At 39.6% G+C, this 14,281-nt stretch overlaps 2 protein-coding genes and 1 long non-coding RNA gene across 5 annotated transcripts in view; all 3 read left to right on the forward strand.

Annotated features, from left to right (window-relative positions):
• LOC148734038 (uncharacterized) overlaps nucleotides 1-769 on the forward strand; it is a 5,491-nt gene extending 4,722 nt beyond the window's left edge. The window contains exon 3 of the long non-coding RNA XR_015998340.1: nucleotides 101-769. This is a non-coding gene — a long non-coding RNA (uncharacterized LOC148734038). The remainder of the gene's footprint in view (nucleotides 1-100) is intronic.
• Nucleotides 770-970: 201 nt separating this feature from the next.
• LOC148734039 (uncharacterized) lies at nucleotides 971-8,782 on the forward strand. Of its 3 annotated transcripts, none has more exons than XM_088751816.1 (6): nucleotides 971-3,038; nucleotides 4,038-4,336; nucleotides 4,468-4,617; nucleotides 6,186-6,740; nucleotides 7,345-7,959; nucleotides 8,472-8,782. In XM_088751816.1, exons 2-6 carry the CDS (start codon nucleotides 4,072-4,074, stop codon nucleotides 8,474-8,476), a joined length of 1,590 nt encoding a protein of 529 aa, XP_088607942.1. In that variant the 5' UTR covers nucleotides 971-3,038; nucleotides 4,038-4,071; the 3' UTR covers nucleotides 8,477-8,782. The 3 variants fall into 3 exon arrangements, with proteins under 3 accessions (XP_088607942.1, XP_088607943.1, XP_088607941.1); XM_088751817.1 differs by having other exon boundaries at nucleotides 4,043-4,336; XM_088751815.1 differs by lacking the exon at nucleotides 971-3,038 and having other exon boundaries at nucleotides 3,559-4,336.
• Nucleotides 8,783-11,643: 2,861 nt separating this feature from the next.
• Nucleotides 11,644-13,861, forward strand: LOC148734040 (A disintegrin and metalloproteinase with thrombospondin motifs 9-like). The gene is made up of 3 exons (XM_088751597.1): nucleotides 11,644-11,731; nucleotides 11,866-12,405; nucleotides 13,239-13,861. The coding sequence occupies exons 1-3, from the start codon at nucleotides 11,644-11,646 to the stop codon at nucleotides 13,241-13,243; spliced, it is 633 nt and encodes a 210-aa protein (XP_088607723.1). The 3' UTR covers nucleotides 13,244-13,861.
• The last annotated feature ends 420 nt before the right edge of the window (nucleotides 13,862-14,281 follow it).

Here is a 14,281-nt window from a genome sequence, read left to right on the forward strand (position 1 = left end):
GTTCTCCCCGGATCTTGCCTCCATAGTCCGGTTATTCAGTCTACAAGACTTCTCCCCGATTACGTAATTGTAACTTTGGCACCTGATTTCTCTTTCACAGTTGATTTTACACACGTGGATGGTAGTTACTGAGCACTTCTTGAAGATAAATCCCTGCAGAGCCATTCCACTTATGCTCCTTTCTTGTCTGCATTGTTTATCAGTAGAGACGATGCCCGTCAAGATGACGACGAGGGAGAACCAACACACCGTCCACGACATTTCATCACTTTTCTGCAAAACATCAATAAAAAACAAACAAACAACAAAAAGTACTCCCCTTAATTTTTTGTGATGTGACTTAAAACCAAGGGCTGATGTTTGAAACGGTGCTTTGCTTTTAATTTTTTGGTGAAAGTCAGTCTTACTATTGGTAACATTCCAAAACACCGTCTTACATTAATCGGACTCTATCACGCTGCAATCACGAATATACATGTTATATGTTCAGGATAATAGTGAGGTAAGATAAAAACCTGGTTAAAAGAAATAGTCGTGCTCCAAAAACTCTCCGTGAAGAACTTTTTTGAAGCTTGTCAACCTGGTCAAAGAAACACCTAGCGTCATGGTACTGTGCACATTAAGATATTTCTTACCTTGCAAATGACGAACTAGTAACCCCCTCAGTTGGGTCTATTAACTGTAAAAATTTTAAGTTATAGCATCCTTTATAGGAGTGCTGCAAATGTTGTGTGGCTATGGTTACAAAACAAGACAGCGATAAACAAAAGCGGCTCACACCTGTCTTGAGGGGTTTTACCACTCGCTTGGCAAATTAACAAGAGGTACTGAGACTCTGTAATTTTCTTCTTTATTCTCCTATACTGCTGCTTCTACTTCAGCTAATTTTCTCTCTCTTGTTCCACTGCTTATTTCTACTACTTTCAGCAAGGAGTGCTCCAGTATTAAATACAAAAATCACATACATGTTTGGGTTAGCTAACCGTGGGAACTTCCAAAACAGGATGTTCAGTGTGGGTAAAACTCAAGGTCAGTTTTACCAACTCAAACATGACCACCTAGCAAACTAGTTATCTTCAACCATAACAAGGGATTAAAATGTCTAGCACGGTAAGTGCTGAGCCAAGTTCAAGCACACACTAAAAATAAATGATCAAAACTATAGATTCATCAAAATAGCACGTAGGGGCGAAAAGGCGAGACTTAATAAAACATAAAGGTAAACCTAAAAATGCTTGAAATATCGAGCCTTGAAAACGCACCACAACACCTGTCTTAGTCCTTCCTCTGTTGAGCTATTCAGTGTCGGTTGATATCAGCCCGTAGTTTTTGCCTTGTACTCTTTTGATTTTAACCTTATTTGTACAAGTTACTTTGTAAAACTTCAAAGCGAACGACGAAGAATAATCGGGCGGCTAAAGATTAAAAAATCCCTAGACAGTCGAACTTGTTAACATAACTATAAATGATTAATGTAAGCAAGTGAAAGATGGAAAAATCACAGTGGGAAGAAATTCATTTTAAAACAGAAGAGAAACGGTGGTTTATTCCAGTAGGTGTTTACAAGATAATTTAAATTCTTGTTGTTAACATGTGTTCAAACCAGAAACCTTCATGTGAAGCTGACCCCCATCAAACTTATCGGCGATCATTAAACAGTAACTGAAGTTAGTTTGTACGCCAACCGGTGGTGCTATTCCAATTTGAGCTGCTGAATTACAGAAGTATTTTCCCATTCTTCAGCTGTGAAATCGCTTTTAAAACCCTGAGACAAAGAGCAAGAACAATATATTCAGTTTTCAGCCACCGGCTCGGTTGAAGTTTTACATAGCGAAGTTGAATCCCAAAAGCGAAGCATTTTTTCAATATCCGAAGAAGCAGTGGAATTACGATGAAGCTTGGTACGATGCATGACCGATCGGAGTCAACAAGCTCGACAACATGATGAAAAGCATCAGCAAGGCAGCAAAACTGCCGAAAGTCTACACCAACCTCAGCGTCAGCGCCACTGCGATCACCTTGTGATCAAACGCCGGTGTCTAAAATCGCCACATCATGGCAATATCTGGTCACCGTAGTGAGCAGATCGAGTTTGACGCATGAATCAATTGTTAAATCTAGTAGAGTTTTTCTCGAAAGACTTTTACCTAATTTTTAATCACTTTTCCGGCTCTGAATATAACAAAATGACTAAGGGAAAACACCCTGGGAACGAGGTTGAACAAGATTAAAAAAAGAAATTTGGGATCGGATATCTATCGTGATGTCATCTAAAAACCAATCCTGACACAATCTAATTACTTCTCGGATAAATAATAGTGACAGTTAAGAGTAAGAAAAACTTCACGATAGTTAATAGTGCGCGGTAATGGAACATTAAGCTTATTTTCAGAGTCCCTGAGGTCATAAGCAGAGTCACACCACGTAAACTTTGAATACAGATACTCTGAAGCTAGCCCGTGCAGACATCTAAACATCATGGTGGCTTTACGGATTTCCTGCTGGCGTGCAAGATTTTTCCACCCTAAAAACTCGAGTAGCTCAGTTGCATCAGCATCATTGTCACTGAGAGAATGTCAACACGCGGGCTGCTCTATTCTGCAATTTCTGGAGTTTGTCTCGTAGCGTTTTCCCACACAGCTACCCCAAACAATGTCACAGTAATCAAAGTAAGGTTTTAATAAAGCTTGGTAAATGAGATGTAGGGTTGATGCTGGGATCAGGTGCCTAATTCGCTTTAGGGCCCCGATACCGGAGGCCATCTCTTTCGTCAATTCTTCGAGGTGACTATCTTCGAAGTTTAGTGTTCTATGACTGTTGACACCGTTCACAATCGCAGTGAAATGTTTTTCAATTGCCAAAATTCAGAAATAACAGATATTTTCTATAGTGTTTACGAGTTTTGACAGTTTTATATCTAAGTGTTCAATTTCATTACGCAAATTTTAGTCAATTTTCACATCTTCGCTTCAATCTTGAGATCTTCGTTTTTTCCGCGGTGATCTTCGCATCTTCGATTTCTTCGGAAATATCCAGAGGTAGATCCATGTCTTAATAGATAGTATATCTAGTATAGTTTTCTCTCAAGACTTTTACCTAATTTTTAACTCACTTTTCCGGCTCTACACGGTGGCGAAATTAAAAAAAAGATTGGGATCGGATATCTATCGTGATGTCGCCTAGAGCCATTTCTAACAGAATCCAATTACTCCTCAAATGAATAACAAGTGACAATTATATTATATTAAGGGTTAGAAAAACATTAAGAGAATTAATTTTTTCTGAACACGCATGTAAATATGCAGTTCTGGACATTTTTTTTATTTTGGTCAATGTTTTCTTCTTCATGGACCTTTTGTTCCTCTAGCAGACATACTGAGTTAACTAACCTCCATGAATAAAGGCTGATAGTTTCTAAAGAAATTGTTTGGGGCTGCGTCCGTGGGGGTAACGAAATAATTTGAATATATCAACAAAGTTGAACTGGTAAATTGGACACCGTTAAGATCATAAAAGCTGACGTTACGAGCGTTAGCCCTTCGTCGGAGCGAACGACGAAGGGCTAACGCTCGTAACGTCAGCTTTTATGATCTTAACGGTGTCCAATTCACCATTTCAACTTTGTTGATATATTCAAATTATTTAACTAACCTCCAGGCTGATAACTACAGTTATTTTAACGGCTGAAAGACAAAACAGACGAAGAAGTTTCACTTCGCGGCTTTAACTCTTTTGTTTTGTAACCATAGCAACAACATGTTAAGAACCTCTATGACGGGACAGCATGAATCGATTAAGTTTCACAATTAATCAGGAAAATTGCGAAACCCGCAAAAAAAAAAAACAAAATCTTCATAACAAACTGAAACGAGGAACACTTTTGTGATCTACTGATAAATATTGCTGAGAATAGTTTCACTGCTTTGAAAAGTAGTTAGAACAATTCTGAATACAGATCGACTCGATCTACCCTCCACAACAGGAGACAGAACAAACTCACTCATTTTTTTGTCTCATCGTGGTCATTTAATGTGGAGGAAAGTGTCTTTGTTCTTCAACGTTCGCCTCTTGATGGCCATCGTATCCGCTGATAAACAATGCAGACGAGAAAGAAGCATGAGCGGAATGGCTCTACACGGATTTGTCTTCAAGAAGATCTCAGTAACTGCCATCCACGAGTGTGACATCAGCTGTGAAAGAGAAATCAGGTGCCAGAGTTACAATTACGTAATCGGGGAAAAGTCTTGTGAACTGAATAACCGAACCAGAGAGGCAAGACCTAAGAACTTCCACTCAGACCCTTCTCGGTTTTATCACGTACGTTTTTTTGGCAGAGGTATGCATTAGATACTTTACAACCATAGCTATCCCCGGTGGCCGAGTCTGAATTGTGTGCAATCGAGGTTCTGTTTAGCAAGAGAATAAACGGCTAATTCTTGTGCTTCTTTTTTCTACTTTATGTAACAGCTCCTCTGGGATCCATTCCAGAACTGCCTGCAGAGTCGTGCCGAGAAATAAAAGCGAGCGAAGGTAAAGACGTCATCAGCAAGAAATACTGGTTGGATTTAAGTGCATCTGGAAAGACAGCTTTGGTTTACTGCGACATGGAAATTGAAGGTCTAATTTCACAGTTGATTCGTTACTCTTAAATTTCAAATATACATTTTTATTATCTGTATGTTCATTTTATGAGGTTTCGTAGTTTTTTCACTGGGGCTTGTTTGTCGCAAAACACACCCACTTAAAGTGCCTAAGTTAAAAGTTAAGTTTTGCATATTCATTTCTTGTAATAGGAGTTAAAATTGGAAATTTAAGATGTCACGACAGCTTTAAAAAACGTTCTGTTAAAATAGAAAAAATAGTGATGTGGATGAATTTCTGTCAAAATTTCCTTTCCAATAGTATGCACGCAGAACATAGTGATTTCACACTGTTTTTTTTCTTTTCTTTTTTTTTCATAGTAAGGCGGAGAAATGTCGTTACAAATTTTCAAAACAAACGTTCTGAGTTGCGCTCATTAAATCTTTTGTTTCGTTAAGGTCTTGTTCTTATCGCCGTTGTATCTTTCTTAAAATAGACCCTATCATTTCCTTGGGCTCTTTAAAGGTCTTTAAGTCATCGAACATGTGAAAAATGAGCCTCTGATCATAAATTAAACTAGTGCAATACAATTTTTTCATTTCCGATGGTTTTGACAGTGTTAAATACAGGTTTTGCCTTTCTCGGCATCACGGTTTTAACTTACGTGATAAGGCAATTATTTTCACTCTTAGTGAACAACATGAAAAAGATCTGGATAACTTTTGAGTTTCTCATAAAGTAGATGATGAAAATAGAAGAATGTGGGATGATAAAATAAGATCAGCTGTTTGGACGTATGTTAGCAGGAATTGACCTTTGATCGAGAACACAAGGGAATCAAAAACAATGAAATCCCGACTTCTTTCCCGGATGTAGTGTTGAAATTTACGGTGCGACCTTGTTAATCCACATAACCTGCCTGTAAGCCTTCATTACTACCCCCGCGGCACGCGTGCTAACTTGTTTTCCTCTACAAAGTTTGAAGCCTTGAAGGGACTGGCTCTCACATTTATTAGTACCAGACTCCTTAGTATACCTCTCGATGGCTCACTTTGCTAAAGGCCACAAATTCATTCGCTGGTGATCATGAAGAAATGATGATGAAGCAGCACTATCAATTGGGGCTGCTAACTCGGTATGATCACGGGAGAAGTGACATGTTATTCTCCCGACTCCTAGATTTGCCGATGAAGAAGACACTATGATACGATATAGCGGAAATGCTGACCACGGGTGGTAGTCAAAACCGCTTATGGAATTTCTTAGTCCGGTGTTAGAATACTCCAGCTATTCTCCTAAAACCTTTATCCATATCAATATGATTCATTTCTCGAATATGTTGTTACAAAGGAGATCGACGTCAGTTTTGATTCCTCTAGTACGTATGAAAGCGAGAATTTTATTGCTAATGATTTTAGGGGTATCATTTCATTTAGAAAGAAAGCGATTTTAAAGTTCCCAGATGCGTAAATTGAATTTGTTTTGTTGGCTTATTAAAACTACATCAAACTATACTCTTATCTGTGGGCCACCTTAATCCATAGTGAACCGTGCGGTCCTAGCCTCACGATGTATATTCTTTTTGTTTTTGTTGTATTCTGTAGAAAAAGCCGTCGACATTGCTTTTGTAATCGGTGCGTCTGGAGCTCAAGCGTCTTCAGTCTTTGCAAGAATGGTAGCCATCTTGAAGAACTTTGCTAATGAATATGAGATATCCGATGACAAAACTCGTGTTGCTCTAGTGGACTACAATGGTCCTGCGATTGCCAGGGTCTTCTTCAATGACGGTTACAGCAAAGCCAATTTTACAAGTTTCATGAGCAGCATACCTGGCCCTGGCGGACAACCAGGTACACTGAGCGGTGCTTTTACAAAAGTACGAGATGAGGTTTTCACAACGCAAAAAGGCGAGCGGCTATCTGCGGGGAATATTCTTGTTGTGCTGACCCAGGGAAACTTCGATGAGAATTCTACTGAGATCCGGAGCGAGATCACCAATTTTAGAAGCAGTGCAGTGAAGGTCATTGTATTTGTCATCACGGAGGAGCCGGGCATAGACAAGTGGGAGAAGATCTCCTCGGGGATCAACCTCATAGTTATACCCGAGCCAAGTAAAGATACAGAGGAGGCAAAGAAATTGCCACATGCTGTGAGTAAAGGTAAGGAAATCTAAAAACGAAAGACTGCTTTCAAAAGAAGTTCCCTGCAAACTTGTGTCTTGTTCGCGTACGCTGGGTTGAATAAAACCGCGGTTAAAATTGTTGCTTGTTTGTTTTGAGCCTTCGCGCATTGTAGCTAAAATAATTGTTTGTGATGTCTCATCTTGCGCATGAAAGAAGAAGACTTTTGTCTGTGACAGTAGGTGACTTTTTGGGAAACTGTTTTCAAAATCTTTTGTTTTCACTTATCCACATAAGAAATCGTGCCTTTTGAAAACGGTTTGTCTTCAAAACGCTCCAATTTTTACACCGTTCGCGAAAGTCTCCGTTTTCATGAGCGGCTTTGGCATTTTAGGATGTACGATGGGCAAAAACGTGTCAAAAACAATGCGTTTTCAAACGAAATCGCATTTGTGTGGATAGTGCCTCAGTTTGACCGGGCGGCAAAGTGCAGCCGCTCTAATTAGTTCATTTGTTTCAAAATAAAAACATCTGCATTAACTGTAACAAGTTTTTTTTTCAGCTGTTTTTGTTTGGGTTTGTTAGAGGATTGCAGTAACAATCTAAACGATTTTGAATTTAATCCAATTTCAATTCTAAACAGAGTTTCGCAGCTGCGCAGAAGTGAAAGCATTCGGGTACTCTTCTGACGGCCATTACCTGCTTCATCTAAGCGACAGTTGCAAAGACCCAACGAGAATCTACTGCCATAATATGTCATCTAACACGCCGCAAGAGTTCATCACCTTGGAGTCGGGTACGGAGAACAACTTTGCTATTGTGTATGCCCAGAGGCTCCGAAATTGGGACGACTGCAGTGGTGCAGTGCGATCCACATTGTACTCAGATCGAGGCACCACTTACTTCAACAAAGTGCGCCTTGATTTCACAACCATGAAAATTTTGAGCAATGTTTTCACCTTCGCGCAGACTCAGGGAGGTAAAGACATCCCATATGGCAAAGCTGGGGATTGTTATTCGAAGAATTCTGGTAACTGCCGGAAAGGTCAGTTCAAGGTTGACTTGAGCGGGACGAGACTTCGTGTTCGGGACGATGTGAACTGGAAATTTTCGGGATGGCCGGAATGGTTGACAATGCAGGACTACCAGAAGTCGCCTGATGGAGCAGTGGTGTCTGCCAAGTGTGGAGGTTGGTGTGGTTCATGTTCTCCATCTCAGGGATTTATCATATTGGAACCTTTGTGTTCTATTCCTGCTGGTAGGTATCAGGAATAAATTTTTCCTTTTTCAGCTTTCTTGACACAACTTTGATGTCGTGTGTTTATTCAGTAATAGATAACAAATGACGTCAACATTTGGTGAGAAGAAAAGTGGAAGTGGCGCCGAGTGTGTCACTGATTTTTTGTGATCTCTTATTGTCCTGACCCACGGCAATAGTGACGTCATCTCTGCCTGCCTCTCAGTTCGTCTGTATGTCTGTCTTTCTACCTGCATGCCTAACAAACCAAATTATGATTGCATGAAATTAAAGCTCTCTTTTTATGTTTTCTTTTGCCTGTAGTTCTGTGTCAGGAATCCAAACCTTAAATCTGATGTCAGTGGGCGGTGTGAATGCCTAAAATTATAATTTGCTGAGATCATGTACAAGTGAATGTCATAATATGACTTATCATTGTATAGTTTAGGCTCCTCACTGACTGTGAATGACTGACGCCTTTAAGGTGCGATACTGGCCCGGTACTGACAGAATTTTTAATTTTATTTCATCAGGGTAGGAAGAGCCATCTCGTTGATCCTTACAAGACAACTGGAGGTCATTCCATCGATAAGGATCATTATCATCTACAGTCTGACACTGATAATCTAGGACTTGGTCTTATATTTCTACCACTAAGTTATGTAAACACAAGTGAATAACACGCAATGATCGCATAATTTCTAAAACAATTCAATGGCAATCTAATGCCGATTGAATGAATTTTTTTTCCTGTTATAGTGGTCCATAATAAGGAGAAAAGGACTGATGAAGAAGGCCGGCAAAAGTCAAATATAAAAACACAGCTGTGCAGTTTTCATTGGGAGCTCCCTGTCCGTACACAATCTTTTGTTTTTTATGTCGTTTAACCCTAAGTAATGATGGAAAGTTTCCACCGGTCAGTAAGTTCAAAATGTAAGTTCACATACAAAACCTAAAATAGTAGGAAAATGACAGTTTTCTTTCATTTCTGGGCCCAGTTGTTCGAAGGCCGATTAGCGCTAATCCAAAGTTAAATTTTAATCCAGGTTTCTATATTCTTTGTTCAAAAGCTGTTTTGGGATAATTTTCCCAATTTTTTTTAGCTCATTCAATCATCAAATATTGTAAACAAGTGGAAATAAACTTAATTTTCTTTTAAAGCTTTCGGATCTGAAATCAAATTTCACACTAACCCTGGGTTATCTTAACCCACCTTTGAACAACTCGACCCTGGTGACCAAAATTTCACAGAATGAAAACTTGCTAGGACTCGACAGGAATCGATGAAATGTATGGCCGCACTGGAGAGGGGCGAGTATCTCGTGTCCTTTAATTTTTTGCCTAAATATACCGTATCCTGTGGTTTTTTTTTATCCCCTCAATTCCAGTTCGACACTTCTGAATCTCTATATTTTAAATGTACCACATCCCGTTAATTTTTTCCTTAGGTATCCTGTATCCCGGTAATTTCTTATACAAACATACAGTATCCAGAGAACCACTAATGGGACCTCATTTGTATATTACATCTCTTTTATTTGATTATTTAAATTAAACATTTACATAGCAATCAGAGACTGGTTTAAGAACGAATGCAAAACGAGAGAAAACAAAACAAACTGAAAAAACTATGCTAGAACGATTTTTTAGAAAATCCGCCGTACTTTATCAGTGATATCAAACATGAAAGGCTTATTTGGCCTTGATTGAAATTCCGTCGTTATTGTAAGTCAGAAGTAAATAATAGCTATGCTGTTAACTGAAGGCTATCTGAAGATAAGAAGGCGGAATTAATTAAGTCAGGAGTCTGCTGGTCTCACTTTCATCTCGGTCCTCTTCAAGGAGGAATAACTTTTCCAGCGATACCAAGTCACCTCGTTAAGGGCTGAGTGCTTTCCATGATAATAGAAGTCATTCAAGTCATTATTTCAGATTTTAAATTCATTTGTGACAAAAATAAAATTTCAACTCCTGGCAAAGTTACAGCTGTTATGCTTATTCATGCCAAAAAATTACATGACATTTGCCTCTAATTTGTTTTTCGTTTCCAGGCCCCCAATAGTGACACAAAATGATAGCGGAAATTGTTAATGTTTTGGCGAAAAGCAGAACTAGACAAAGTTAACGATAACTTTATCTACATGTACGGTTAGATTTACGATATATATTTATTACTCTATCTAGAAGTCGCAAAATACTTTGGAAAAGTGAAAAATAAACCATGTAAATCGGGCTTCGAAGTCGTCGAACTTGAAAGAAGTCGTGACTGGCATTGACCGCTCGGCCAAAACAAACTCATCACTTCAAGCGGCCTAGTCATTTAAAACATGCGTATGTCGCGTATGTACGGGGTTGATCTGGAAAGCCTGGGATCTGATAAACATTTTGGCCCCAAATTCGTACGTGTTGGAGCGAGAAAATATATGTAAATCGACGATTGAAAAGTACTTCTTCGCAGATGTTCGCGATGTTCCGCAATCCCTGGGCTATTCTTGTAATTTGCATTACGTTTGTGTTGTTTTGTGCAGTAGGGGCCGTGCAAAACGACGAAGAAGGCGCATGCTAGCATTTCTTTGGCTACACGGGAAACTGATATCCGAAACTGAAGCATAAAATACAATGGACAGATGAAATTGTGTTGTTCGTGTCAAAACTTGAGATTAAAAGTGTTGGTAAGAAGTCTCAAGTATTTTGTTTTTGTTAAAACTGGAACAAATTTAGTACTCACTTGCACCCGGAATTCTTTGTGGAGTTATCTTCTCATTCCTTTTACCCATGTAATTGATCGATGTTTTCTGATTTGTATCCTTTTGTCTAATTAGTATTTTATTTGGCTCTCAAACGGGTACACTGTAAGCTAATTCCAGTCAGATTTTTCTCCCCTCCCCCCCACCTCCCGTTGCTGTGTCATGTCACTCGTCCCAAACCTTCCACCCGTCCAATATGGCGACCGAATATTAATATTTGCCGGGCTGAAACACAAACTACCGCCTGCAGGAGGCAATCCTTTGCATAAATGTTTATTTCAACAGAGCTCTTTTTCATGCCGATATACTGGTTTCCTGCCATGATACGCGCAAAATTGGCCAGATGTTTCGATATTAAAAAATCAACGATGTAATGATTACGCCCAAGTATCCCCTCAGCTTTTGTTATCTCGGGTTTTTACGGGATTCCACGGGACCGAGACGAAAACTGACGTCACAAGTTTTCACAGCTCATGCGCTCGTCTGGCCAAATGGAAGAATCAAATTGATTTGTTTGGTTCGAGAGTTTTTAAGGGAAATTTTGTCTATGGAGAATTTGAGCTTTCGTTAATTGAGCACTCTCGTGGCCTTTGTGCATCGTAACTTAAATAAATGTTTGTGATGTCTCATTTTGCGCATATCATTAGTTCAAAAAAGACTGTTGTCTATGACGATGGGGGACGTTTTGGAAAACCATTTTCAAAATATTCTGTTTTCACTTATCCACATTAGAAACCGAGCCTTTTAAAAACGATTTGTCTTTAAAACGGCTACAACTTTTACACGTTCGCGAAAGTCTTCCTTTTCATCAGTGGCTTGGGCATTTTAGTATGTAAGATAGGCAAAAACTTATCAAAAACAATGCGTTTTCAAACGAGATCGCATTTTTTGTGAATGGTGCCTCAGTTTCGAGCGAGTGGCAAAGTGTAGTGGCTCTAATTAGTTCGTTTGTTTCACAATGAAAACATTCACATTGGCTGTAACAAGGCCCCTGTTACAGCTAATGCAGGAAACGATTTTCTTACAGCTGTTTTTCGTTTTGGTTGGTTTGAAGATCGCAGTAGCAACCTAAACGATTTTAAATTGAATTGAATTTTAATTCTAAACAGAGTTTCGCAGCTGCGCAGAAAGTGAAAGCATTCGGGTACTCTTCTGACGGCCATTACCTGCTTCATGTAAGCGATAGTTGTAAAGACGCAACAAGAATCTACTGCCATAATATGTAACACGCCGCAAGAGTTCATCACCTTGGAGTCGGGTACGCGGAACAACTTTGCTAATGTGTATGCCCAGATGCTCCAAAATGGGCTCGACTGCAGTGGTGCTGTGCAATCCACATTGTACCGAAATCGAGGCACTAGTTACTTCAGCAAGGTGCGCCTTGAACTCTCAACCATGAAAATTTTGAGCAATGTCTTCACCTTCGCGCAGACTCAGGAGGGTAAAGACATCCCATATGGCAAAGCTGGCGATTGCTATTCGTTTAATTCTGGTGACTGCCGCAAAGGTCAGTTCAAGGTTGACTTGAGCGGGACGAGACTTCGTGTTCGGAACGATGTGAACTGGAAAGCATCGGGATACCCGAGTAGTTTGACAATGCAGGACTACAAGAAGTCTTCTGATGGTGCAGTGGTGTCTGCCAAGTGTGGAGGTTGGTGTGGTTCATGTGAGCCATCTGGGGGATTTATCATACTGGAGGCTTTGTGCTCCATTCCTGCTGGTAGGTAAAACTCATAATCGTCTTATTTGCCCCTTTTAAGGCTTTCTTGACACCACTGACCGTGAAATTACTAAATAGATTTCGTGCGTTTGTTCAGTAATAGATAAAAGATGACGTTAAAATTTGAAAGAACAAAAAAGTGGCGCCGAGTGTGTCACTGATTTTTTGGGATCTTTTGCTGTCCTGACCTGACCAATAGTGACGTCAGCTCTGCCTCCCTCTTAGTTTGTCTATTTGTCTGTCTACGTGCATGCCTTAGCCTAGTTAAAACAAAATTATGATTGCATGGCCACCTTCTTTTTAGTTTTTTTGCCTGCAATTCTTTGTAAGGAATCCAATTCTTATATGTCAGTGGGTGTGAATAGCTAAAATTGTAATTTGCTGACCGTCTCCCGGCTAGCTCAATGGATAGAGCTCTGGCAGGAGCCCATTACCCTGGCCCTGGACTGTTGTGCGGAAGGTCGAGGGTTCGAGCCCCGGCCGGACCAACACTCAGGGTCATAAAATAATTGAGAAGAATTTTCTACCTTTCTATAACATCAAGAAATGGTTAGATATTCTTGTCTTCTCAGATAGGGACGAATAAATAGAGGTCCCGTCTCCTGCAGGGTTGGGGTAGGAGACGTTAGTTTCCCCCGCATGAGATTACTGTGTGATGGATGTCCTCCCCTGGGATGGGATGGGTGGGGTTTTTAGGAGCCTCGTTACTGGAACATTAGTTCTGTGAGATCTCTCCTGCTAAATCAGGCGAAGTTTATAAATATAAAAATAAATACAAATAAAAAATAATAGAGATATAAGTGAATGTCATGATATGATTTATTACTGTCCAGTTTAGACTCCTCACTAGCTGTGGATGAACACTGACGCCTTTAGGAATACGATACTGGCACGGCGGTACTGACAGAATTAGTAACTGCATTTCATCAGGGTCGGAAGGGCTAATCGATCCTCACAAGACAAATGTAGTTCAACCATCATGTTCAAGAATTGAAGGAGGTCACTCCATCGATAAGGATTATCGTCATCTACAGTCCGACGCCCATAACCTAGAACTAGGTCTTATATTTTTACCACCAAGTTATGTAAAGACAAGTGAATAACACGCAATAATCGTAAGATTTCTGAAAAGGTAATCTAAGTGGGCCTCAGTGGGGTTAACTGTCAATTGTCAAATGGCCAAGAATATTAACCGTCAACCGTCCTGAAAACGCAATTTTTTTTAACGTTAATCGTGAAATAAGCAAGCCAATATTAGCCGTCAAATATCTCAGATATCTTTAATTGAAAACTAAGCAATTGCCTTAATTGTGGTCAAGTTCTGTTGTTTATAAACAAAAGTTTTGATATATTACAAAAATACATATATGTAAGTTCTTTAACTTCTAGTCGATGGCGAGTAAACCTGGTTGCCGACGACGAACTGACTTCCGGTGAGGAAACACTTCCGGAGTCGTAAAACGTTAGCCATTTGTGAATAAAAGGTGTTATAACCAAACGGATCTTTACAGACAATTCATTATGAAAAATTACAGCCAAATTTCATGTGTTTAGTTCGTTTTACAAACAACATTCCAAACATTTCACCGTCACTCGTCCAATGACCTAGAATCTAATTACCGTCAACCGTCAAAAAGGCTTATTTTTAACCGTCAACCGTCAACGTGATCCCCCTAGTGAGACCCTTACCTAATGCCCATTAAATGAACTATTTTTCTATCATAGTTACGAGAAAAGACTGATGAATAAAGCCGGCAAAAGTCAAAATAAAAACGCAGTTGTCCAGTTTTGATCGAGAGCTCCGGCTTGTCCGTACACAATCTTTTGTTTTTATCATGTTTACAAATTGTGACTGAAAAGAGTGATGGGAAGTTTC

The sequence above is a fragment of the Stylophora pistillata genome, chromosome 3 (genome assembly GCF_964205215.1).
Source record: "Stylophora pistillata chromosome 3, jaStyPist1.2, whole genome shotgun sequence".
In the NCBI taxonomy this organism is placed as follows: domain Eukaryota; kingdom Metazoa; phylum Cnidaria; class Anthozoa; order Scleractinia; family Pocilloporidae; genus Stylophora; species Stylophora pistillata.

Coding starts and splice junctions, on each gene's coding strand:
- LOC148734039 (XM_088751815.1), top strand. CDS start 4,030: ATGTGGAGGAAAGTGTCTTTGTTCTTCAACGTTCGCCTCTTGATGGCC. Junction 4,618..6,185: donor CTGCGACATGGAAATTGAAG/GTCTAATTTCAC, acceptor TGTATTCTGTAG/AAAAAGCCGTCGACATTGCT. Junction 6,741..7,344: donor GCCACATGCTGTGAGTAAAG/GTAAGGAAATCT, acceptor AATTCTAAACAG/AGTTTCGCAGCTGCGCAGAA.
- LOC148734040 (XM_088751597.1), top strand. CDS start 11,644: ATGAAAACATTCACATTGGCTGTAACAAGGCCCCTGTTACAGCTAATG. Junction 11,732..11,865: donor GCTGTTTTTCGTTTTGGTTG/GTTTGAAGATCG, acceptor GCTTCATGTAAG/CGATAGTTGTAAAGACGCAA.